The 27562-nt window shown below is 46.9% G+C and overlaps 1 protein-coding gene across 2 annotated transcripts; it reads right to left on the bottom strand.

Annotated features, from left to right (window-relative positions):
* Window positions 1-6549: 6549 nt before the first annotated feature.
* On the bottom strand, window positions 6550-26974 carry UBE2G2 (ubiquitin conjugating enzyme E2 G2). Of its 2 annotated transcripts, XM_049802111.1 has the most exons (7): window positions 26873-26936; window positions 23339-23439; window positions 19595-19630; window positions 19462-19507; window positions 13753-13871; window positions 10533-10673; window positions 6550-8602 (listed from the first exon to the last, which is right to left on the bottom strand). In XM_049802111.1, the coding sequence occupies exons 4-7, from the start codon at window positions 19500-19502 to the stop codon at window positions 8490-8492; spliced, it is 414 nt and encodes a 137-aa protein (XP_049658068.1). In that variant the 5' UTR covers window positions 19503-19507; window positions 19595-19630; window positions 23339-23439; window positions 26873-26936; the 3' UTR covers window positions 6550-8489. The 2 variants fall into 2 exon arrangements, with proteins under 2 accessions (XP_049658068.1, XP_049658067.1); XM_049802110.1 differs by lacking the exon at window positions 23339-23439 and having other exon boundaries at window positions 26873-26974.
* Window positions 26975-27562: the final 588 nt, after the last annotated feature.

Here is a 27562-nt window from a genome sequence, read left to right as displayed (position 1 = left end):
CCGGCTTCGGCCATGGTCAGCAGCCGAGGTCCCTTCCCAGGTAGCTGGGAGCAAGCCGAGCATCGTGCACCACGTTTGGAGGACAGATGGAAGCCAAGCTGGCAAACTTCAAAAGGGCTGCAAAAAGCAGTCACTTAACTTTCACCAGTATGAGCAAAAAGACAGGCTTTAAGACCACGCTTCTGCACCAGAGCTGCTCGGGACAGGACCAGGCAGTGCCCAGCAGCTGCATCTTCCCTTGCTTCTCCCCTGCATGTGACAAACAGCCCTTTATCACTGCCTGTCCCCCAGCGACAATGTTTTTTTTCTTTTTGCCACCTCCCCCACTGTGCCTGAACCTCTCGCAAGAGGCTGAGCCACCTCCCCGCAGCCACAGGACCCCCAACCTTTCTCTGTAATCATTTTCCAGCAAGGTGGCTCCATACGGATGGAGGGCATCAAACCCAAGCAACTATGAGCATGCAAACTATGGAAATGGGGCTCCGGGTATTTTCTGGAGGTCTTACGTCTACACAGAGGCAAAAGAGTAGCAGGGGGGCTAACATATCACTCAGTGGTGGTGCAGGAGATCCAGGAGCTTAGCCTGGACTCCCTGCTCCATCTGCAATGCGAAAGCCCTGCTTGCCTTTGAGCTCAGCTAAGATCTCTCTGCAAAGGGAATAAACAGAGCTCCTAAGGCCAAGAGGAAAGAGGCAAAATTCTCATTTCATGCTTACTGCTAGAAAGCCCCCAAGGTGCCCGTGCCCACCCCAGCCTGCTCCCACCTCTGCGCTTCAGCGATGGCACTTGCCCAAAGACCCCGGGGATTTACAGAGCATGCGCTTGCAAGCGGAGAGTGGAAAAGGGAAGGGGTTTGCAAATGTCTAAGCTTCCTCTGTCAGGAGCAGCAGTTCGTCAGACTGACTATGCAAACCTGAGGGCTCTGCGTGGGGAAGCTTGGCTGAGCAAACTCTGTGCCAAGTGCTGCATCTGTCTCACTCAGCAGGCTGCCTTGGGGTAATGCCTGAGCCCTGGGGCTGGCTCTGGGATGGGGACAGCCGCTCCCCATGCAGAGAGGGATCTCCTTTGGCAGTCCTGCGGGAAACCTTCTGCCTTTGCCTCATAGCCCTTTGATCCTGGCAGTGACCACACGCTCCAGCTCACAGCAGGCGGATGGCGGTAAACAGCAGAAAAAGCCACAGCAGGGAAGCCCGGGGTCTTGCCCCCACATGCCTGGGCCCGTCAAGGATAGAAAAAGGGATGCATGATGCTGCTTGGACCAGAAACAATCCCACGGCTCCCCAGTTAGGGCCTGGCCAGCACCTTCTCTCCCAGCTGAAGCCCACCTCGGACTGCCTGGGGCAGTAGGAAAAGGTGTAGGCACCACAAGCCCCTTCGCCGGCCAGAGTTCCTCCAGTGCAGGCAGCAAATTTGCTGCCTGCACTCAGGGCTGGGGCCAGGTCCTCCCTCCTGCCAGGCTGCGGTGGATGGAGCACGGGCAGGCTGAGTGCCCTGCAGTGAAGAACAGCAGCTTTAGCACCACTTTGCTCTGCAGCCTGAAAAATCCTCTTGCCCCATGACAATGAGAATCGCGGCCCAATTTTATTGCTTGCCCATATGACAATGTAGAGCTTTTATTATTATATTAGCGATGATTCAGGCTCTGGGGTGGGACCGGGAGGGCAGCAGGCGGCAGAGCGGGCGGCTCGTGAGGTGGGCTTGCTGGGTGCCAAGGCGGGAGTGCAGGCAGCCACACTTGCTCTGCCCACCCACTGGCAGCCGAGCGTGGCTCCATCTTCCCTGACATCCGGGAATGGAAGAGAACAAAGACAGAGAACAATTGCTATTGTTCTCCATGACTTTCTTCGGGCCAGTTCCTCCAGCGCGGTGCTGCCGCCCAGCCGCTCCGGCTGCAGCACCGCGGTCCCACTGCGCTCGGAGCTGTGCAGATGCCGACAGGGACACGGCCTCCATCTGCAGGCGCCTGCCACCCAACTGTCAGAGCCTGGTCCCCACTAGCACAGAGGGAGATGGACCTGGCATGGTTACCCCACATGCCACAGCTCTGTTTCCACTCCACTCTCCCCCTGCACTCAGCACCGTCAGGCATCCCCGAGATGCTCAGGCACAGGGATGTCCATCTTCCCATAACCCACCAAGGTGCGATCCCCACAGCGGGGAAGGGGCGATCCCAGCCCACAGCTCAAAGTAGTAGGGAAGGAGAAGAACAGAGCAGGCTGTCCCGGGGAACTTGGCTCACCTTCCCCTTCACTGGTCCCATGCAGCCCACGCGGTGAGGAGAGCCGCCTTTGCTGGCAGCGGGGCCTCATACCAGAGAGTGGGACGTCACGCAGCGGGACCGCACACAAGCAGGATGAGCATCCCCTTATTGCCCCCCCTGAGCAGGGCTCTAATTACAGCCCGTCCTCTCCTGGGCCAGCGCTGCAGCACCCAGAGATCACTGCCTTTGAAGTCCAGGCTTTCAGAAAGCACCTCGAGGCTGCTCCTAATTGCACTTTGCAAGAGCAGGGAGGGATTAGAGAAAGTCAGGAGGGGACAGGTGAGGGTGGCAACAGGGGCTGCTGCGGGAGGGGGAGCTGGGGTGCCACCATCCGGGTGCTCAGCATCTGGCATCACCCTGGGCTGATTGTTCTCCACAGGTCCCGGTGGGGGAGCAGAAGGGTGTCAGCAGAAGGGTGTCTACAGAAGAAGAAGGTATCTAACCCATGAGAAGGAATTCAACCTAACATGAGTCTTGTTTGACGGGGATTGTGATTAATTGGTAAAATACATCAGATGCCCTCTGGTTACTGACTGGGTGTTAAAAGGATGGATACTGAAGAGCGTCAAATGCTAAAAGCGAGCCTGCATGGGGACAGTTTGGGCAAGTGGCTTCAGCAATGACACCGATGTTTTCATAAAACCAAGCTTCATATAGAGCCCTAAGACCTTAATGAGGCTCTCAAACACGAGCACTCCCGTCAAAGCCATGCCTAGGCTCCAAGGCAGAAGATCTTGTGTTAAACCAGGACCTGCCCAAGGACAAAATTCAACTTCTAATTGCCTCTTCAGTCAAAGTAGATTCGAAAACACCTGCCCTTCTGGCATCCCTCCTTCATTGCAAGAATGGCTGCCGTTAACCAAGCTCAAAGGGATCGATGCATTGACCAGACTGGCAGAGGAAGATGGGGATCCTTGTGAAGTAGCACACCAGGAGAGGAGCCTGTGTGAACCCATCCCAGGCAGACTCAGCAAAGAAACCCCGATTCACCCAACATCATTATGCCTGCCCCAATTTGGGTTCAATTTGCCAAATTGTTTTGGCGTGGGAAAAACTGGTTTGGGGCAAAACTCCCAACCCCGCCATGGGTGGAGAGCCTCCCTGTGTCGGGCCCATCATCCAAATGCGTGGGTGCCCCCCCCTCCCCCCAGCATGTTGCATCCTGCATCTCTGCTGCTTTGAACCCACCTCCCGCATCACCCCGCAGCCCCCAGAGGGGCGGCCGCAGTGGGTGCATCCATCTCCACTCCACAGGCTGGCGAGCCATGCCCCAGGGCACCCATGCCCCCGTCCACCTCCCACCTCCCGCAGCCCCTCCGGCCACAGTGACCTGTCTCCTTTCAGAGCCGTGACAGTAGCACAGAGCCACGCCGCACACACCTGAGTCCTGCCTGCATCCTCCAGTTAAACAAACGCATCAAAGTGCCCCTGGAGAGCCCTGCCTTGGCGAGCCAGGGCTGGCTGGTGCCCCACGCACAGAGAAAGGGGACTCGGCCCAGGACTTGGCTCATCTCCCCCCCCCCCCGCCCTTCAGCAACGACATGACTAGACAGACCCGCTTGCAAATCGCTCCCCGAGAGCTCACGCACACGCCGCTAACACCAGCAGCTACCCTGTAATAACCCACCATCCGTATCATTACCATTAATTATACATTAACATACCCCATAATCTTAACTGCTGTTAAGTCGCATCTCGGGGGGTGCAAGCGGCTTTCAAAAGCCACCTGGCTGGTTCTCCTTTGGCTCTTACACCACCCACCCCAGGAGAGGGGCTGGTGGCCGAGGCAGGACTAGGATCAGGCAGGTGTTTGCGAGGATCAGGTCTGGGATGGGCAGGAAGATCACCAGGGCTGGAGTGACGGGGAAGGCACAGATCTCCCCGCCGCCTCGTGCTCCTGCAGCACCCCGAGAGCACCGAGCACATTATGCAGGACCACCAAGCATTAAGTGGCTCAAGTGATTTTCCCTCTCCAGCACTGGGTTTCATTCCTGTGGCACCAGGGAGCCTTGCCCAGCCATAGCTGCCTGCGTGACCCTGACAGTGCTTTTGGTGTACATAACATTAGGCCGGACCCAGCTGCGCGAGAGGTGACACGGGGAGCCCTCACCGGGGCTGGTGCAGAGGCTCGGCCACCTTGCTGTTCAGGCGGCACATGGGGAGAGCAGCTCATCCCAACCAGACCTCAGATGCTAGAGGAATTCTCCAGATTCCTGCACCTTCCCCTTCCCCATGCCACCCCCAACCATCCCACCAGCTGGCAGCAAGACTCTCAGCGTCCCTCACCTCGCGCTCCTCCCAGCCCCTGACCTCGCTGAAGGGCAGTGATTTTCTTCTTCCACCGAGTCAGGGAAATTTGAGAGAGAAGCAACACAGGGCAGGTAACAAGTGCCGCTTCTCGCCTGGGCAGTGTGGGGACCTCCCAGGCTCATACCTCCATGGCCTGCCGCTGCCCCAGCTCACTGCTGCCCAGCCAGCACACACAGCCCTTGCCCCACGCCATAGGGTAGGGGGAGCTGCTGCTTCAAGGCCCTTGTCCGGAGCTACCTCCTAACAGCTGCGCTGATCCCACATCCAAGACAATCCCAGTATCAGTGGCATGGCTGGTACTGGGGATGGACGTTTGGGGTCTGGGCTCACAGAAGGGGCAGTTTTCCTTTTTGATTTTCATAGGGTTAAAATGCCCACAGCATCCTCACCAAGATGCAAATTCAGGAGGAAAGCAAGGACCTTCCAGAGATGCAGCTTTCACCATTTTATCTTGAAGGCAGCACACCACCTTCCATTCATGATATAGCTCCAGCCAAAAATAAGCTGGAAAGAAGCCTGGGGCTGGCTCTGCCCTGAAGCTGCAGCCGTTTCATGTGGCTCCAATGCCTCTTGCCCAGCAGCTCGCGCTTTCAAAGAACTGCTTGCATGCACACAGGCACACAAAACACAATTAATGAATGTCTCGCATCCCACTGTGTGTGTTCTGACACAGCCCCATTTGCCAAGGAAAAAAAAAGCGTGTGTGTGTGTATGTATGTATATACAAAGGCTTTAAAGAGGACGTTGCTTGCATTTTTACAGCTTTGTTGAAGGGTTTTGTTTTGTTTTAAATATAAAAGCCTAAAGCAAATATAATCCAGAAAAAGGGGGGTTTAAAATCTTTAATACTTTACCTGCATGCGTAACACCTGTAGAGCTCCAACACTCCCCAAGGAACATGTTTTATAGTAACTGTTTCAGACTGAAAAAAGGCAACTGCTGAGGAAAACATTGCTACTGGCTAGTATTACACACACTGCCAACATGAGTATTCTTTCACAACGGGAGAGGATTAAGCCTGTCGAGGAAGTCTATCACAAGATCAACATGGCAGCTTTACGAGCCTCAACTCTCAGGTGTTCCCCAGTTGTAATAAGCTGCCTGCACAGTGAAACCCTCTTGGGGTAAGCTGGGCACAGCAGGAACCCACCCGCCTTCACCCAGTCACGGAGCTGTGCGAGACGAACCCTCATGCTGTATGCTAGGCTTCAGTTTATTACAGAATAACGACGATGCGGTTTTATTTCTTTCCTGTGAGTAAAACAAACAGGGAATCTAACACTTCAACTGCGGTGCCATGTCTAAGCCTGTCAATGAACATAAATGCTCACTGCCAGTTTCAGCTAAGCAAATGGCCATCTTTCAGGACAGTAGTTCTCACCTCGACAAGGCAAGTTTTAGTCCTCTGATGTGGGCTTCTGCTTACATTTTGTTGCTTGCAAGACTGCCTGGCCTATATCTTCACTTGGTGGCTTAAAATAACCTGAGTTAGCAAGCCCGCTGCATGCCAGTCACTTAAAAAGAAATTATTTTATTTCTAAACAACAGAGATTTGGGAACAATGGAAATTCTCAGTAGGAATTGGACATCCAACTGTCCTTCTCAAATCCAAGCGCTAATACCAGCAGATTTTGAATGATATATTAAAACTCACTATTCATCTGTTGCCATAACAAGACCTTCCTAGGCCAGGTACGTGGATCATAACAAGACCTTTGTAAGAAGCAAAGTGCATCACATCTTCCAGCTCTCAGATTTTTATATTTTTCCTTGAATTATCAAGTCATTGCCAGCATCAGAGACAAGACACTTGCTCGGAAAGCCCAAGCAACTGTGTCAACTCTTCGACCCCTGTAAAGCATCCCCTGTGTTTTAACTGTGTATAAGCCCTTCCACTCCTTTGGACTAAGCCTGTATTGGACTCTTTTGAGCAGTTGTTACCCATATTAAAAACCCACTGCAATGCATTTGCATACATCTAGGAAAGGAGAAAATATAATCACTTTATTTTCAGTATACAGACTAAATTCCACCATAAAATAAAGATAATGAGTGAGCACACATGAATAAAATACTCTGTACTTTAAAAAAGCCCACTTTTGCCATGTCTGCTGAATCCATCGTTTGTCACGTGGTGCTCCCAGCTCTCCAGAGTTGTTTCCAAGAGTGGCTGCAGCACCCCCAGGAGCAGTGCTCCATCTACTACAATTCAAAAAAAAGCTCCCAGTCTGCATAGATGTGCTACATTTTCCTGTATGCCTTGAAATACTAGTTAGGTACAACACTATTTAATCATCTCTGCTCCCAAACTATGTCAGGTCCCCCTCCCATCCTTACACCAAAGCAAGAAGAATTACTTCTACAAGGAGGCAGAATCAACAAGTTGTAGCAATACAAACTCTTCAGAGGTGCAGAACAATGGTAATACCGTGATCTGCAGCACGTGAATATGCAGCATGGACAGCAAGACATAAATACTGATGAGTTGTACACATGCGCATGCACACAATCACCTCCGTAAAGCTTTCTCCATGGTGCGACTCCTTCAATGTCACAGGCTTGTCACAGGAGAAAAAAAAAAAAGCCCTTTTCAAATTTAGCCCATTTAAAGCTGCCAACAAAATTTGATTTCATGTGCTATCAATGGGCATGTTATTGCTTGTAGTAAATTGGAGAAGATTTGGACCTACACAAGAGATTCACTTGCAAAGCACAAAGGTCATCAGTGGCCCCTAAGCAGTTTTACAAACTGATTGCAGCTGCTCGTGCTTTCCACACCCTCCACCAACGGCTGGCTACAATGCTCTGCAGTTCTAAACATGTGTCGTACCATCCCCTAGAGAACACAGTCGGTGTCTTCTCTGACTCATATTTAAATACACAAGAGCAGTCAGCATAAAAAAGTGTTACAGTTCATTTTACAAAATCCATCACGTCCCTCTTTACTTGTTCACCTGAAAAACGGGTGACCTGGGCTGTAATGCAAAGGCCAGCAGTGCCTAATCCTCTCAACACCCAAATGTCAACAGAAGAGGAGCTGATAGTATTGCAGAGATATTTTACATGCCCAGTGGAGCAGACACATTCTCACTGAACTTTCGGGCTGCCAATGACCTACCTCATTCATGGTGAACCTGACCAAAGCCTTTAAGAATCCAGTTTTCACATCTTGCACCTCTAATTGAATGTAAAGTTTACAATTAAGTGTCTTCAAGGAGTAATTAAGCAGCTCTTGGGATTTCTTCCAAGCAAACACTGACTCAAAGGCTCAATACAAACTCACAGTGTTAAATGGGAACACTAGCCCATTCTGGACCCCCAGTCAGACACCGACAACACCACCCTAGATCGTCTTTTAAAGTTACATGCTGCACAATCACTTTCTTTGCTAATGCATCGTTACTATAAACTTGTTTTACAGGCTCTCTTGCTAACTACACTCTTCAACTCAGTGCTGACTGCAAATGCTGTCCTTAACTTAGCAAGTATCATAAAATTGATAGATTATTTCCTGCCTACTGGTGCTCCAGATGCAATGCTACCTAGAAAAACATACAACTAATTCTTCCAGCAGGTGATCCAAACCAGCTCTGTTCTCAAACAGCAGATTGGTGAAGGCGGGCTGCAGATTGCAAAGTCTCCAGGCTTTCCATATGATGAAGTGAGGTAGCAACAAGCAGCCTTTGAAACAGCATTGTCTCCATATTTTTCCATAGTATTAAATCCCTTTTCCACACAATTTAGTGAGTGAACTAGAGGCTTCTCTGGAGCAGTGGAAGAAGAAAAGAGATGGTAAATAAATAACGAATGATAAGAATAACTAGGCTAATAGTTTTGCAGAGTTTTCCTTTTTGGTACCAGCACTGAGCACTGCTCGTTTTCAGGCGGAGAGAAATACAAAACACTTCAGTCTGTGAGCTTAAAGTCCAAGTGACTTCTGCACAATCTGCTTGGCAATTTTGTTAAATTGTTCTCTGTCTTCCCGCCACATCTTCGAGGCGTCTACATTGGCTCCACTTTCATCATTTGGCTCTGAAATGAGAAAGACTGAAAGATAGGTAGGCAGGCAGGCAACGGAGCAAGACCCTCTCGCTTTTTCAATAATGCTTCAGCACTGCCACTTCCCTGTGGCTTTGGCACACTCCCCCTGCTTGGGACTACAGAAACACCACTAAAGAAAATCCAGTGACAGTTGCTGGGTTCCCAAATGGTTCTGATTTAACTGATCGCAAGAGAATATCACAGCAAGGTTGAGTTTAGGTAAGAAAAAAAAGGCAGAGGAGCAAGACTCTCTTTTGTTTATGCTCTCAGCAGTTGAGCCCCAGCATGCACATGGAACACCACAACGCGGCACCACCAGTGTCATCAAGCGTTTTTAAAACTGCACACTGCTCCCTGCAAAATGTCTTTTTCTGGTTCTGCGGCTTCACAGACACAAAGCCCTCCCGACCAGGCCACCCAAACAGGCTCTGTCACTCTTTAGGATGGCTTGTCCTATTAAAAAACAACAAAACAAACCAAGAAAACCCATAGAATGCTTTCATTTCTACAACATCTTTTATCCAAGGATTTCAGAGCGCTTTACAAAGTACATTAAGCCCCTGTGACTCCAACACTTCATTTTGTACAGAGGTAAGCTGAAACACAGGATTTGTCAGGTTTGTGGTCAGCATACAACAGGACAACTGTCACAGGATTACACAAGCCACTAAGACAGAACATACTCTACCCATTTTGCTTCACACACTAGTCCAAATCCACCCCAGCCCCATTCACGGCAGACATTTTGGGCTCATGTCTTTCTCAATACAATGCTGTTGGTCTGCCCTTAAAAGCCAGTAGACACCCAGGTCACCCAGTTCGGCGAGCTTGGGCTTACCCTATCTGCAGAACCAGAGCCAAGAGTTTGCCAGCAGCCTGAAAGAAGCTGACCATTGATGTTTTAGACTAATTCCACCAGAAGCTGTGGGAAAACGGGATGCACAGGCAGAGAATAAGAGAGACCAGGTGACTCCCACACTAACCAGTCTAGGTAAGGCTCCACCACAAACCGAGTTCTCGGAGGCCACAGGAAGCCCAGCAAGGTACTGTTTGTCTGCACAGCTTCCCAACGGTAGGTTACTATTCTGAAGCTAAAATGGTCCCATGTAAAAATCTCTTGCTTGCTCTTTGATCAACTTTGCTGCTTCTAAACCCTCTAAACCTTCTAAAATCTTTTATCATTCAAAACGATTCTAAGGGACACAGCTCTGCCCTTTTCGGGCAGTTCAGTGGCTCTGTCCGCTGTGTGGTAAAGAATCTGACTTTCAGAGAGCTGTACACAACAGAGTTGATCCACAGCCCTTGCTAGATTTAGGGAAAGCCATTTAAAAGGCTGCACAAAAAGTTTTTTCACTCCATTCCTCAAGAAATCATCCCCTGAACCAGAGGCGGCAGAATGGGGTACATTCCCAGGCTGGCAAAAAACAAACAGAAATGGAGGGTGCTGGCTTGTGAATCACAGAGGCCACAGACTCCAGTTTACCATACTGGTTAGATCTGGCTGGTAACCCTTCAGCTGCTAAAGCCAAATCCAATACAAGCTGTAATCCATAGCTTTAAGACCTTCAAGAGCTAAACAGGCATCATAGCAAATACAAAGACAGAGCACAGGTTTTATGCAGGAGCAGGGAACCAGCTGAGCCTCCAGACCCACCTGCCCATCACCATCTCAGTTGCTGCTGACCTTCAAGGAAAGCAGTACAGTTGCTGGCAAAGCTGGAAACACCTGTTCAGTTATACTTTTTCAATTGTTTTCAGAGAACTGGTTTATTAATAAATAAATACTAGGGCCTTAAGAACTGTGATTGCTGCTGAGCAGCTTTACATGTCCTTTGCTCACTTAAATCAAACAGCAAGAAGTGGTTACTGAGTTAGCTAGAGCAGCTATCTGAGCTACTGCTAACAAAACAGCAGTCCTTACCTGCCAGCATGCTAACAACCGACAAGAGGATCTTTTCCACACTCTGCACAGGACTCCACCGCTCAGCGCTGCTCTCATATCCCATGGGATCATCCCCAGGAGCATGAAGAATAGAGATGCAAACTCTCCCATCTGGGTAAACTGCACAAGAAGTACAGGGGATTGATTGTTACTCAGTGGAAACACTTGGCCTCTCTGGATCTTTAGCACAGATGAATGTTTGGACACGGCCTTTGTATGACTGAAGCTAAACCCAGTTTTAAATTTCCTCTTCCAAAGGCAAGCAGACACAAAAATCTGAAAGACAAAAATCTAGCTACAATTTTCTTTAAGCAAATCTAACAAACTTTGGTCATCCTTCCCTAACAGAAGCCTGCTGGGAGCACTCCTGTCATTTAATAACCAGTGACAGGCTCCACGGAAAAAGGAAGAGATGCAGCCTAGTGGAACAAGGCAATTATTTACGCACAGACGCAGCTCCAAGTAGGTAACCAGTCCTACTTAAATTGAAGGGTAAGAGTCACACAGCACTGAATGCATGTTGGAGTCCTTCACTGGACCGTGACTGTAAAAAGAATTAAGCAAACTTGCTTTGCTGCAGCAAGGAGGGAAAAGTGGTATGTTATAAACAATATAATTGATCTTATTTTGAACATCACTGAGGTGCAACCAGAAGAGTTCACACTACTTTTTAAAATTTTGCTTAAAGCTCTGCTGCATTAAAGACCATGGAAACAAGGTAACCTGTCAATTAAGGATACAGACATCTTCCCCTCCCACATGTAGCATAAGCAAAGCATGTGCAACAGTACAAGTTGTCCACACAGACGCGGGACTCCACTGACTTGATAATGAGGCCTAAGAAAGGTTGAAGAGGCAACACAAAGAGAATGGAGTTCAAAACACTGCTTTAGCAGCATGGCCTAATTCTGCAGCCTCCCAAGGCATGACAACTTTATCTCAGTAATTCCAGTGCTTCTATTCCTCGGGTGTCCAAACCTGTGCCATTGCCAGGTGAACAAGACAAAACAAAAAGAGGGAATGACCGCTGGAAGCAGTTGTGCTCATTTCCAGTTCCTTCCATTCACCCAGCTAATGTCTGCACAAGCCTGCAACGCGTAAGCACTTTGGAAGACTTTTATTTGCAACCCCTCCTGCAGCCCCAGGCTGGGGACTGGAGCTGGTCTAGCTGTAGCTGGAAGAGATGAAAACAGCACGTGCTCAAGCAGCACTTCTCCTTGCAAGTTCAGAACACACTGGCAGAAGGTATTTCACTTGTAATTTACTCTAATGTTTTTATGTAGTGCCTCATTTAAAACAGCTGGACCACAGCGCCACAGTCATGATAGCAGAGGCTGATTCCAGGAAGATGTACGCATCTTCCCACTTTGTCACTAAGTGCTAACACAAGACTTGCCATTAACTGCTACTTTGAAGTTATCTTCATCAGAGCATCCACGAACATAGTTTTATTTTAAGAGAATATAGTTCTGTGGTATCTCAATTCCTCCTGTACATAACACAAACTGCAAAGATAAGGGGAACACAGCAGAGTTTTTAAAGATTTTCCTTGCAACTCCTCACAGGTGGAGGAGTAAGCACTTAAGGAACAGAAAAAGCACAGCACAGCCACCCATTTCTACAGCCTTTCTGGGTATAACCAGACCATCACAATCTAACCCGAGAAGAAAGACTGAAGTATCTACTTTAGGTGATCTCAACTTTAGATTAACATGACCCACAGTCATGGGACTTTAAAGAGCTAAAGCTGACCATCCAGTATGTTTCAGTTAACCCCACGGGGGAAGCGCCCACGTGTAGAGCCACTCTGTCACACATGAGAGTCAGGCAGTTAGTGCTTCTCGGCACACCACTCCTCCTGGCTATGCTGCCCACAAAGCAGCTGCGAGCAGCAAACCTCAAACCAAGGCCACAACTGCAGCTGCAGAGTATTGCCTGAACACAGATTTGCTCACGGAGACCAGTTCTGCCAAGAAGTTTGGGTGAATTAATCCAGTTGGAGCAAGGTGTCAATGCGGCCACACTGCTTCCAGGTGCCAAACGCTGCACTGCTGCAGACATCAGAGGTGATGCTACACTGCCTTGGGCACATCTGCACAGTTCTATGCTGTGACATGCAGGTGTGTCTTCCACAGGAGAACAGGAAGATGTGGATTAAATGGGCAAGAATCCGCATCAATGGTGCTTCAAGAAGGAAAGAACAGAAGTACTTCAAGAAATTGCAGAATTCCCTGGAATAGGATGGAATAAATCAATTCCCAGCTGACATGAAGATCTGCAAGTTATGGAAGTGCAGGAACATCAGCTGGGAAGGAAACACTAGGCAGGAGGGCAGCATTTTCCTTTTACTGTTCTCAAGTGGCAGAGAGCTAACAGCCTAAAATACAGATCCAGCCCATCAAATCTGGGTGATGATAAACAATCTTTATGCAATCCATGTTGATTTAGCAGATGTCATAAGCAACAATTTTACAAAGAATGCCAAGGCTGACTCCAGAAAGCAGTCCTCCAGGCTGCAAAAGGGGACTTTAATGTTTTTACCTGTCCAAGGCTCAAACTTGTTAGCTGTACTTGTTACTTCAATTACTTCCACTGAAAAGTCTTAAGATAATATTGTCACCATCAGAATTGCAGAGAAAAAGTCTTAATATTAAATGTCTGCAAACGTGTCATCTACTTGGATGGAGTACTCTGTAATTCAGAAAGATCACATCAGAAATGCCACTAAACTTGTGATTTAATGGGGAAAAAGCCATGCTGCCTGATGAAGCTGCACCCACACTTTGGTGAACATGAACAAATTTTCATTCATTACAGTAACATCAAACTACTTAAATACAAGCTGCAGAGCAAGACTGGAAAGAGTCTGTATTAATTCACTAAATCTCGCATCATGTATAGAAGATCTATTTTTGGCCTATTTAGACAATAGTTACAAGTATTCCTGGAATGATCTTAAAGACAGTGAAATTGTTGGAATCTTTATTGGACTGTTTATGACCAAAAGGTATATGAAGAATAATGTGATAAAGTGACAGAACAAAATTGCTGGACAGCTGAACACTCCTACTGCATACTCAAGGTTGGAAACAGAGCGAACCACCCTTTGGGAAGGATGCCAGCTCTCCTGCTGCAAAAGTCTGTTTTTAAGGTGCACAAGCAACCCACTCCCCCCTATGTCCTGCTGCATCAGACTCACTGTTCGGATGGAACATCTCGCATGTGAACCTCATCTTCGGAGGACTTAACGGGTAGTCGAGTGGAAAGCTCAGAATAGCAGGGAAAACCCCATACTCGAAACAGGTGTCTTCAGGACCCCTAGAAACAGATAAAAAGCTATTCACCAGAGTTTTAAATAGTTCTTTCACCCAAAAGACATTTTAAGAGGTTTGGGTTATATCATCTTCTCCAGAAAACAAAGAGTTAATGCACTCTTAGCCCACACCTCATAAACTTAAATCCAAATATGGGGTTTGGGAGGGAAGGGGGAAATCAAAGCTTGCACACTAAATTACTAGGAAGGTCACAACACTGCTTAATTAGCAGGGTGTGTCTGCATATAATTGGAGTATCTGGCTCCAAGGCATGTTCCAGGATTTGAGCATCTGCACGTCAAGAGAAAGCAGAGGCAGGTGTGGGACTCCTGTGCCTTTGAAGATACTGTTATGCTGCACAAGACAGAGATGTCAAATGCTGTAGCTCAAAAGTAATTTATAAAACCTCGGAGATTCAAACTCCCAGTATTGAGCATAACCACAAATAAACACTCAGCACTATCTGATGCAAAAAATACAGCAATGTTTTATAAAAATAAAAACACAGCTCAGGGACCATAATTGCTAGATGCAGGACAACAATGTTTCTTTGCAGACTTAAGGTATTTAGTTTGCACTCCCTCAAGTGCACGCAGAGAACAAATGGCTGCATCAGGGTTCTTGTAGAAACATTTCCTTATTGTGCTCATCATCTAGTTCAAAGTGCAATCAAGTTACGAATATAGACAACTATTTTACTCTCCCTACATAAAACGTTTTTGGAAGGTGAGCAAAAAGTTTATTAGGCATGATTTATTTGAACTTGAGGAAACATTTGGAAGTTATAACACAAACATGATCTCCTTTGATTGGAAAGGCCATGAAACAAGTTTCATCACTGAAAGTCTTAGCCAAGGAAACCTCATGTATTTAGTAAAAAGCTCTTCAAACAAGGGTTACGCTGTCTGGGAAATAAGGTTTAGGAAAATATTCATGCCTCCTCCTTCCAATCCACATTCTCCATGCCAGAAAGAACATAAAATTTCAAGGACCCCTAACAGTTAAGGCTGCAAGTGGTAATCTACAGAAAAAGAAAATGGAGACCAGCAAAACCTAAAGCCCTAGGAGTCTCACTCTCTTAAACTTTGGGATTCAAAAGACTTGGCTGCTAGATAAACACACGAACTATGTGATTTAAACCTGAATATTGACACTAGCAGGTTAGATTAAAGAAATGCATCAACATACTGCAAGAATGAAAGCTAAGCCATCTCAACCATTTTGTTCCCTTTCTGGCCTTTTCCCTAAATTTAGTCAGGATTCAATTGACATCTGAGAATACACTGAATGCATTTTTTCATGAACATTTTAATTTGAGCTGCATTTTAAAGGCTCATTGTTGAACTTCTAAGAGTATGTACATACACGCATTGAAAAGCTGGTGGGTGTCTTATGTTCTGTTTTGAGAGCAAACACACAGCCTTAAGGGCTCTTCTGTCAAATATGTTAACCCAACATGCTCCATTTCAGGCCCTGTATTATGTGAGCAAAATGCTTTTCTTTTAGCCACTCATTGCTGCCAGGATCAACTTCAAAGAAATTATTAAAGTTAATCCAAGACAGCATTTGCAACTACAAAACGCTCAGGAGGCCGCAACATTTAAACTTGACAGCATCACTTTCAGTTCAAAAAGGACATTGGCAGGGCCAGAGAGGTAAAGAGCACAGCACCTCTTGAAATCTTTGCAGAGCAGGTGGTGTGATTGCAAAGTACACCACATTCAAAGCCTCCATGCCTTATGCTATGATCTCATCTGAGCTGCTATGCTAGTTGAAGTCCAGACTACCCAGTACTCAATTAGGGTTCTTCCAAGAAACACCCAGATCATGCAGTGGTGACACCCGTCCCACTGAGCACAGAGCACTGAGCCAACTGGCCAGTTGCCTTCAGCAGTTCCCACACCCCAGGGAAGACAAAGCACTGGCCACTACTAACTGCGTGCACACAAAAGGCACTCATTCTGCACAGGCTTGAGGCTTGTAACTCTAAGAAAAACCTTGTCTTGAACCTGCTCCATCTAAGACTCTTTACAGCCTGCAAAGCAGGCAGTCTCTGCATCTTTTTCCATACCCGATGCTACTCTACAGACTTCCCTAAAGCATTGAGGAGCAGACATCAGTTCTCCTCTGGCCATTGTATGGCATTAAATGACTTGCTAGACAACCAGACTGCTTAGTTGTGAGAGAGATGTAATGAACAACCCTGTTGATGTAAGATATAGAATGACAATAAGAAACTCTTAACTCCATGAGGTGGCTATTACTTAGGCAAGGGCAAGAAAAGGATGGTGGGTATCTGCCAAAATAAGAGGGAAAAGCACATTGACAAGGACAATTAATACTATAATCACAGCTTCACATACATTTGTAAATAGCTTCTTATTTGTAAAAAGATGCTGGAAGAAGACCAAAACACCCAGTCATCAGATGCTGTCAAGGGGAATTCCATGCTAAACAAAAGTCATAAGCCTAATTATAGATCTAATTACCTTTCTAGACAGGTTTTTGGTAAGTTGACTTCAATTTATACTGTTTAGTTTTCAAGCAATCTTTAGTTCTTAACAATTATGTGGTTTTGCATCTTTTGGGGATAAACTTTAAAAGCAACACACACTTGCATATGCCAACCAAAGAGGGCAAAACCTGGTCTCGAAACATTCAATTCGTGAACTTGCACAACACAATGCAGCCTGTAAGACCTCACGCAGCGCTAAGAAATCAAGCGGCATTATGGTAAACTCTCTTGACATGCTGGGGCTATTTATCACCACAAATAAGTCACCCTGTTGCAAAGATTTGGCTTTCATAAATACTCTAATTCAGCTACTGTTTCATGTCTCATCAAAAGGGCGCATTTTACCATGAGGCTCCAAACCTCCACCATTCAGAAAGACTACCACGTTTTATTTTCAGTTGTGGATCTATTACACTCACTTTGGGAGCATAAAAACTGTTCTGTCATTCAGACATGTGAATACAGCCTTAACATTTATATGTTTAACATTTATCCAGCACTGCTGCTGCAGGCAAGAACACTGGAAATACAAATTATTACCACCATTATTTTAAAAGGCATTATTTTATCTCTGAGACAAGCTCTTACACCAATCTGTGTAACATTACCTAGCCCACCTTTGAATTGATAAACAGGCAATGTCTTTTCTCTCTTAGGTCTCTTTTTTTTGCATTTATTTGCCATTACATGTGCTCTAGCTTTATATAAATTGGGTGAAGGGGGAAAAAAAAGTATTCTATTCTGTTCTTTATTATTGTGCTACTTACTTACCTTTTACACTTCATCTGTCTAAAAAATTTATGCCAACTATAATTTCCTCATCTGCACTTCTTTCATTCCCATAATCTCACACAGCACATTTGAGATTACAAAACATTCAAGAAGATTATCACAGACAAATATAAACAAGTCATTTAGCTTGCTTTCCAAATGTACGCAAATACTTCTACTAATAAGAGTTTTGTAAAGAGATGAAAGTAACCAAACATGTTTAGGGTAAATATGTTTTTCTATTGTACCACAGCTTCAGAATTTAGCAGACCTTAAAATATAATTTTATTATGACACACACACAATACAGAAACCAAAATTAAAGCACCTCCACCCCTTATTTTGCGCTGACAAAGACCTGAAGCTCAACACTCAGCACTTTCAATGGCTTTCAAGTCTGCAAGCAGCTCCTCTGTTGTTTAAGAATTTGTCACAGGAAACATCAGAAAAAGTATTTTCTGGGTAATGAACCAAATCCAAAAGTACTTCTGTGTCCCCCCCATGAAAGCTCTACTCAACCACAAAATCTCTGCTATATGAAAGTACCAATAGGCAGGAATTTCCTTCCACATTCCAAGAAGTGCATTAAATCCTCTGGGATTTCCATACTCCAAGCAACACACAGCTGTCTGAACTGAAATTTGGTACATTACAAAGCGCGTGTTTCAGAAAAGTGATAACTATCCCACTTGCAGAAAGAGAAAGTGTAAGACACTGCAGCCAAAATCTTTGGTGTCAGGCAACAAACCACCTATTTCCATGCTAAGTGTTTCATTTCAGGAGACTGAGCTACCAGGAAGTACCACCTATTTATCACAGGATAAATTGCTGCACATAAGCAGAGGCATTTGCCAACTCTTCATATCAATCAGCAAACGAGCAGTGGTAATCCTAATCTCCATTTACCAAGGCCTAAAATAACTCGGAGGCTCACGCTTGCCATAAAATAGGATCACCCACGCAGCCAGCTTGTGTGGAATAGGTGATGTGCTACAGGTTGGTACGCTTTTGTATTGGTTGCATGCCTGATCTCAAGAAATCTTGTTTTTCACCCCTAGACAATGCACTCCAAGCAAACTGAGCTAGGAAAATTCTGCCACCCATGCTCGTTGAGAATCTCCTACGTCAGCACTAATGGCTGCAGTGAAAACCTGCCAAGAACACAGCAGGCACACTGTGAGCAGGGCCATGGCCACCGCCTGCTGCCCCCAGCAACCTCTGGGACCCCCTGGCCCTGGCTGAAGGAAAAGAAATCACCAGCTCTTACTAAAGGAATCTTGAAATACAGAGCCTGGATCTACCCTAACAACAGACCATCGCCTTCAAGACAAACTTAGCCGTTTGGAGCTTCTTCATCTTTTCATTCTGTAGTATTTGCGTAAATTGTCAGACCTGAGTGACAAAGGTCTCTCTTCCTCTCTCCTGCCATTTTAGAACTTTACTTTGTAAAACTCACCACTTATTCCATGCACTCAAAGTTTCCAAAGAAGGGCACAGCATGAGTAAAAGAGTACAAGCAAGAGAGAAGATGACTTTTAAGATGCTGGGCAAGAAGATTTTGTCTTTTCATGGCAAGTTTTGCTAAGGACAACTGGGCCTATCGGTTCAGGAGAGGAAGGAGGAGGACACAGCTTTGTAAAGAAGTCTTTGTCACCCCCCAAAACACAACAGGTAGTGATGAGAGCTATTCACCAATAGAGGAGTTTTCTACACGGAACCACTGCACCCAACATCTTTATACCAGCAGCTGATTCATGAAGTGTAAAGAATTTCACAAGAATATTTTTTTTTTAATTTGAATACTTTCTCATATCAACCCCCTTCCATTTTTCTAGAAAAAAATTGAATAGTTAGTAAACTAATTTTAGACATTAATTTTTTTCTTCTGTCACTGATAATCTGTGTATTTTGCTCCACTTAAAACATGAGAAAAACCTGTCCTATATTTGCAGTTAAGTTCTCAACAGGTTTGTATGATCTACAAGCAATTAATTGTTTCCTACAGTGTTTGTATATGCAATGTATATCCAAGGGAGCCCAAATGAATATTCCTGTCAAATTTGCACGTTACTTATGCTGACTGTTGCTTACTATAATGACACCTGTACAACAAATGATCACTTAAGTCCCAATGCTGCCTCTATCACACTGTTTAAATTCCAAATATAATTCCCAGTTTGGGTCAGAAAAGAAGCTCCCAGTCAAAGGTAGGCCAAGGTCGATGTTACGCAGAACTGATATATTTTTTGCATTCTTGTTCTCCTCGAATCTAATCATAGTGTGCAGATACAAACCAGTATCAACTTACATAATCAGAGCTTCCCACTCAAAGAAGTTCTCTTCATTCATGGGACCTATTAAGAAAAAACAAAATAACACTTAGCACTACCTGAAAGCAAAGCAACAACTTCACAGTGCACAAACCCTGCTCAACTCCTCACCTGCTACGATCCCTTCCGGTGGGTTCAGGGTCAGCTCTATAAAAACAAAAACACAGGGAAGGTTAACATGACCTACAAGCCCGAGCATTTTGGCTAGCGTTTGGATGGCCACAGCTTAGCACAGAGGCCCCACCAGCAAATACCCTGGGGGAAAAGCTTGAGGACACCATGGGAGAAGTGTTCTGGCCATGCTTTACTGCACAAGACTCCACATCCAGAAGGTCCAGTATCTCACTGCTGACAAATTAACCTCTTCATGCAAGGAAGTTTTGTAGCCAACATTATTTGCTGTTTTGTGATTTTTCAGGCTCCCAGAACTAGTCTTCCCAGGGGCAACAATTTAAAACTGAGAAGGATTCAAAAAAACTCTTTCCACAAAGCATGAGGAACACTCTGCTCTTTGAGCACTGTGGTATCTGCAGGTACAAACTCAACAGCCTGAAAAGAAAATGGATTGCATTCCCATAACCTGTCTGCACCAATTCAGACTTGGCAGCATCACAATACAAACCCCAAAACAACGCAAAAAGCTGGAGAAGCAGAAGCAAGAGAGACTTGACAAGCAGCTCTGTTCCTTGAATTTAATTCGACTCCCCCCCCTGCGTGGCCTGGAAAAAGCGAGTAAAAAAAGAAGCAGCAATAAAGCAGCCATGGCTGCACAAGGCAAGTTTGGATTCATCACCCCTCACTTTCTGTAGGAAACCGGTACAATTCCCAATTCATACAATAATCTCCAGCAGCAGTACCTTATTTCCAGCCTGCTGAAGCCCAGCACTCTGTGCACTGATAAAATAATAACCAGTTTTTCTACTATCTAGTGCAATGACCATCAACGTCCAGTTTCTGAAGTCCTGCAGGGTAGTAGCAGCTGGTGAGGCAAAGCTCAGCTGCGCACAGGCAACCAGTGGACCTGCAGTCCCTGGAGGGGCTGAACACCAGCCCCACAGCTCCAAGTGAGACGTGGGGCAGCCAGCAGGACTGGTGGCAGGAGGCAACGCTCCAAGGGTGTCAGACCGGAGGAGGTGACAGGATGAGGCCAACTTAAGTAAGGCCTGTGAGCTGCTTACCTAGAACAGTGTTTCCTAACCAATGGCCTGTGGACTGCTAGTGGCCCATAACACACAAAAAGTGGCCACAGGAAGCGCTATGTGCTTTCCCACGCATGAAAAAAAGCAGGAATACGGACTCGGGGAATATGGGAAGTCACAAACTGATAAACAAGACACCTGACCTAATTTCTGTTAGGCTATACGTGAAAACTGTGGGTAGCGCTGCACAAAACAGCACAAGGATTTTTGTCTTAAAACAGCTAAGTTACTGTTGGATTCAAAAATGTACTGAAATACACCAACAGGAAAGATAGTGAAACTCTTCTGTTCGCTCACATTGCCATTAACTTTGGCAAAGACCTCTCCAACTGAAGTTCAAAAGCACAGCAGCAGATTGAAACTCAGCATTACGGTTTCCCACAAAGTCCTGATGTTAAGGAGCAGGTTTTTCCAGCTTGATAGTGGGTCTCTAACAGCTTTTCTTGTTGATGTTTTTCGACAGAAAGAGGGAGATGTCAAACCCAGGAGCTCCTGGAATAATTTTGCTTCATCTTGTGGCTCTCTCTAAGAAGAAAATCCCTCTGATATTTCCCACAATTTCCCTTGAAAACCCCAGCAGCTTTTACAGCTGCCCGGTGGCAGTATCTGCATGTCCCCTGCAGCGGGCAGCCATGCAGAGGTGTGCCATACAGCTCTCCACCCCCAAGGAAAACTGGGGCGATGGGAAGCAAGAGCCAAACCCTGCCGAGCAAAGGCCTTCACAAGGATGGAGGTTTAATTCTCTACTTCACCTTGCTCAGCTCTCCCCTTGGAGGTAGGCAAAAGAGGTTTCCATCCTTAAGGATCAGGCAAAGCGGTAACTGGGCAGTGCAGGGGCACATGAGCTTTGATTTTGAGTGGCTGCTACTATGCCTGGTCATTGAGGAAGGAAAAAATCCTTTTCCACATGGATGGTCACATTCTATCCTGTGATTTTTTCTGGAGCCGTTCAAAGGGAAATTGGAAGCAGAGCTTTCGGGAGCTACACAGCACGAACTGCCAGTAGCTGACACAGCATCAGCGGCTTCAGTCTTACCAGAGCCTCCAAAATAGGGTCACTTTAATGGAATGTCAGGGGGATATTTTCCAATTATTTTTAAGTAAGCAGCAAAAAAACCATGCGATCAGAGCATTTGTTTTAAACTTTCACAAGTCAGCTCGGCCAAATAGTCTCCTACCCCACTCTCCTCTGCCACCCTGTCCCTCTGTGGCTGTCCTCCCAGACAAGTCACGTGGCACAGCAGGAGCACATCAGCAGATGAAGCAGCCCACCCTCTGCTCTCCACGGCATCTGGCCTGGAGTAACTTCTGGCTAGCCCTAGTTTGGTCTCCTGGCCTGCAAGACAACCCCGCCACTGCCCCTCATGCATGGTTTTTCCCAAGGAAAGCTCTCTCCCTCTGCAAGTACCATGCCATGCTGCCCTCTCACCCTCCACCCACGAAAGCAGCATGCCAGCACATACCCACACCCCAGGCACCATCACCCGATGGCCTCAAACACTGACATGCAGTTTCTCTTCCTGCATGCCCTGTTTCCCAGCGATAGCAAGGAGCTGAACCCTCTGCCTGTGCTGAGCACGGACAGCATCCAACACAAGGCATTGACGGGGGAAACGCGGATCCTGAAGCTACACCAGCCACCACCTTCCTGTGCTGGTATTTTACACGGTGCTATCTATCAGAGCTGCCACCACCAGGAGCCGTGGGGTAAAGCAGCCTCCCGATATGCAGGGAGCACCCTACCGCCAGGCAAGCCTTCACGGTTCCTACAGAGAAAACGCACAAGCAGCAATATCCTATTAAGGGATTCCAAGAGACGGAAGAACAAGCAGTCAATGTGGAAAAAAGGATAAAACAGAAAGCCAGAAAAGGAATCAGTTTTGAAAGAGGTAAAGGGGAAGGCCAAGAAAAGTCTCTGTGGAAAACAAAGGAACAGCAGAGTCACAAGGAGAAGCTGAGGCTGGCAGCTGCTGCTGGAAGGCAAGGTTGTAGTAACATATAGGCACCAGGTCACCTATACATCACCAAAACCACCTCAGGGTGCCCCAGGGTCTGGGGGGGTTTTAGGGAGCTCTCTACTCAGACACACGTGTTGGGTGCATGTTGGAGGAGCCCATGGTGGTGCAGCCCACCACCTGATTCAGAGCAACATCTCTTCAGCACTGGAGAGCATTGGGAGCAGTTTCCTTCTTTGCATCCTCCACGAGGCATCGTGTTCAGTTTGCAGGGTGGTTCTGCTGCACTCAGTCAGGGGATTTGCTTCCAAATCAAAACGCGATGAGTCCCAGCTTGTAGCACCACAGCTAAACCTTACTTAAAAGCTTTTACTTGTAAGCTGAGACTGAATGAAACGGAGCCAATGCTAGCAAAGTGCAACGCCTCTATTAGGAACTTGGGGCAGATTTGGGTGCACACACAATCAGTGCCTCCCTTTTCATTTCACTACTCATTATGGAGTCGTCACAGGCCAATTATGCCTTGGCCAAAAGGAGGAGAACTGAAAACACACCATTTTGTTAAAGCAGTTAATAAAGGCTGATCACATTCTTGAAAGAGAAGTTCAGCAGTATGCTTTCTAAAAACTCTATCAATTTAGCATATCTCCAAGGTGATTTAAATGCACCAGACTCAGGAAATATTAAGGGCACATACTCACCTCAGTATCTGACAGCATCTGGACTGAGATGCTTGAAACCAGAATCTTGTTCTTTCCGCTCTGCCAGAAATTGTTTTCTTCTCTCCTCTCTGACGTAGCATCTGATCAGCATAAGGCAATTTGAGCTCAGACGGACACACAGCGCAGTGTGTGTCTGAGATATTTCCTCAGTGTTACACTTAGGAAAGAGCATTTTCAAAGCACGTGTAACAGGGACAGCTGCAAAGGCCTACTGCAAACATTCATCCCTCTCTCCCCCCCCAGAGAGAGCGGCTCATCGCAACCCTCTGCTGCTGCGGGACTTTTCTTCAGCTCCACACGAACTCTCTCTAAGCAGTAAGGATAAGAAGCACCCACTGAAGCACTGCCAGATTCTGTTCTGTACAACAAAGGTGTATTTCTTCTATGAACTCTGAAATCTCCAAATTAATGTAAATCTCCTCTTTTTAACCCAACAGCACTCCCAATGATAACTGTTGGCATTACAACCCACTGCTCTATTGCCTCTTTGTACCAGCAAGGAAGTACAGTGCATACAACTAGGCACTACAATTGTTGTGTCTCCACAGATTTGACTTAATACTTTCAACATAACCCATTTTAGATTTAAAAATTTCAGCCAGCGATAAAGACATCTTCAAGATCATGCAGCCAGGAAACAGTAAACACAGAAGAAGAAGGTTTCTATTTCTTAACTCTCACAAACATAACCTGCTATTGAGACACTCATTTCAGACCTTAACACTATTCTAAATCTAGACTCAACAACAAACACATGCTCTAACAGAAAGTATGCCCTTTTTTATATCTGATTTTTTGGAAAGCCTTATCTAAATTAGTTCTGGCAGAGTAGAAAAATACTTGAATAAATGTGAGACAGCAAAAAGTATGAGACACTCCAAACATGCAAAAAAAGACCTGAATGAGGACAAAAAATAAATCCATCTCATCTGGCTGCCCAGAGCCACCTTCCCTTCCTCCTCCACAAAGAAGGGAAAACAGTGCAATTTCACAGCCTCTTCCAAAATGAAATAATGTATTTGAGCTCCAACAGGTAGAAACTCCTCACAATGTCAAACATTTTTCACGTAAGGTAACAATAAACCTTTATTTACAGATTTAAACATGAGCATGCACATACACAGGGAAAATCAAAGACCAAAACTAAAAATATAAGCAAGTAAGGAAAGAATTAGAAGTCTGGTAAACAAAATACACCAGCCAGCAATGCACTGACTGCCAGACATCTCTGTTGCAACTAGAAGTAACTGAAGGGAAGACATAGAGAAGAAGAAAACTAAAGAAAAAAAAATTGTGTGCACAAATATACACACAGATAATATAAGATTTCATCTCAGGTGGGCAGCCAGGAGGAAGTTTAAAGTCATTTCCACACTCACACTCACCCAGGGCCACGCAGTGCTTATGCCCGCACCAGGAACATACATCAGGAACATGCATCGTCAGGAGGGAGCTGAAAGTTCAAGCAAAGCTGAACCTTAGACTACAGCCCTGTCCCCAGACAGGACCTTCTCTTTTTCTGCAAAAAGAGGGAACAGAACTACCTACAGCTAGGAACTATTTTTATTTTTCAAAATAACTTTCACTGAAAATTTCTACAGGACAAAACAGCTTCTGAAGAGCTGCGACTGCCCAGTCTTTTGGGAAACACTAGGGAAGGGTTATAATTCAGGCTTGATTCTGGGCTTTGTAGCAAAGTTTGATGAGAGCACCCACTAAAGAAAAGTAACAACCCTGGAAATGCACACCTAGCATAGGGTAATCCAGGCAGCCACAGAAACGGAAAAGTCTGGCTTACCCTAATTCTGTAACTCAGAGGTCTCCAGAAGTAAAAGCATGTACACTTAGTCATTTTAGATTACATTCATTTTTTACAACACTATGTTTCATTAGAGTTGAGAAAGTATTTATAAAGGAGGATCACAGACAAGATGGTAACTCAATTCATGGCAAGTGCTACCCTGGGAAACTATCGGAGAAGATTCACGTAATGTCTGCCTGTAGCATTGAGTCAAATTCTTTTTGATGCTATTTAATATCACTTTTTCCTACAGAATTAATTAATACAAGACATACTAGTAAGATCTCAGGGCTTCTCAACAACAAAGGATCAGAAACACTTTTTGGAACTAACGGGATTTATGTAAGAGAACCGAAAAAAGCAGAGTCAAGTCTTTTTGCAGCTGCCTTTCAGGTCAGTGCTTCTGGATTACAACAGAAAAATGCAGGTTTCTAAGACTTGCTGTTGGCACAAGCTTTACCTGCACAACCACACCGGCGGGGCTTGCTCACCAACCTGAGCAGCTACTGGCAGCAGCCCCAGCAGCAGGGGGAACCCACGCCAGCCTCGGCCCTCGCAAACACCTGCGTGATGGTTCAGCTTAGAGACCTGTGCTCTGCAGAGCAGCCTGAACATAAACACAGTACTGGCAGGAAACATGTGTCTATAAATACACTCTATTTTATACAGGCTGGAGTCTTCCACGAAATGATGGTAAAGTGAGAAACAACTCCTCGTCCCTGGACAATATTGGGAGCTCTGTAAATGACCTTTACTGGAGCAGGAGACCAGTTCTTATTTTTTTTCTCCATTCTATTTCCTTGCCTTAAATAAAAGCCAGAACATCGGAGGCCAAAAGCAACTAACAAACATGCAAAAAATATTTCTTGCCCAAAAAAGGCACCTTTGGACACCCCGCAAGCTCACCAGGAAGCGTGTCACCCACCCCAGGACAAATGGGATGTCCAGAGGGAGCCAGCCTGCAGCAGCAGGTCCCTGCTCCCTGTGGTGGGGCCAGCAAAGATAATCTCCCACAGATTTTTAAACAAAGAAGTCTATGTTGTTGATCACTAAATTCGAGTTTCAAGGCTGTTACCAACCACTGCGCTTCCATTAAGGTCTTGACAAACACCTCTGATTATCTTTGAGGTAACAAAGCTTTGCAACAGAGGCTTCCCTGGCTGCATTTTGTTCCACCTGGAAAATTCAACCGGGTAAAAACCGAAAAGAATTGGCCACTGGCCCAGGATCCCCAGGCCTTCCCCATGACTAAGCTCCCCGTGCCACTGTGTCCCAGACGAAACAGCCGGGGCTCGCAGCCAGGGTCGGTGCACAGGACGGTTTCCCACCGAGGCCTACAGCAAGGGCGAAGGGAGAACCACCTCGCAGAGAGAAGCAGTGCCAGCCATGTCTCCCCCCTTCCACAGCCGCGCTTCACAGACCCCGGTGTCCCCTAATCCCCCGCGCCAGGTGTCTCTCTAGGGAGGCAGAGAAAGCTCCACAGGGCGAGTGGAGCCGAGCAACCGGCGGGGATCGGGAAACCGCGGCCGGCGGGGGCACAGGGAGGTGCCCCGGGGGGGGGGGGACGACGCCCACGGCCTGCCCCGCCGCCATCGCCGCCCCGCCCGGCCCGCGGCCTCCGGCCCTCCCGGGCTTTCAGAAGGATCCCGTCAGGAGAGGCAGCGGGGAGGGAAGACCAAGGAGTGCCCGGCCCCGCCACTCCCCGGACTCACGCTTGTACTCGGCCATCAGCCGCTTGAGCGCCGTCCCCGCCATGGCGCGGCCCCGCCGCTCCCGCCGCCACTTCCGGGGCGGGCGGCTAGAGAGGACGCCTAGAGCGGTCGGCCGCCTGCCCCTCCGCCTCTATGGTACGCGCCCAGTCCTCCCGGCGCCGGGGCCGCGCATGCGCAGAGCGGGCGCCCGCCCTGCGCCGCGCCGAGCACCCCCGGGCAGAACCGCCCCCCTCAGGCGAGAGGCTCGTCAGGGCTGCACGGAGACAGGCGGGCCCGGCGGCCACCCTTCAGGGACCGGGCCGCAGAGACGGAGGGAAAACGACAGCTGCTCGCCGCGGAGGGGAGCAGAGAGAAAAGGCGGCGAAGAAAAGTCGTATCGTGCGGCGAAATGCCCCAGGGAGGGTGGGTTTTGCTGCTAAGGGAGGGGTGCAGCGGACACCCCCGCGACTTACGCTTCTGCTGCCTCAGAAGCCTCCAAGGCGGAGGTCTGAAGCGCCGCCGCCACGCACTCCTCCCCAGCAGGAAGGGAAAGAACCAGCCAAGGGGAGCGCGGCCGTATGGAGCGGAAGGCACGAGACAGAGTACCAAACTATATTTACTGTGTACAATAGTAAAGGACAACAAATAAATGTACAAATTGGTGAATAAACAGCAAGATCTACGGGATGTCCCACCCCAGCCCATTTACAA

This window comes from Accipiter gentilis, chromosome 6 (genome assembly GCF_929443795.1).
Source record: "Accipiter gentilis chromosome 6, bAccGen1.1, whole genome shotgun sequence".
NCBI classification, from domain to species: domain Eukaryota; kingdom Metazoa; phylum Chordata; class Aves; order Accipitriformes; family Accipitridae; genus Astur; species Astur gentilis.
Note: the sequence above shows the minus strand (reverse complement) of the source record. Positions and strands in the feature narration are given on the sequence as shown.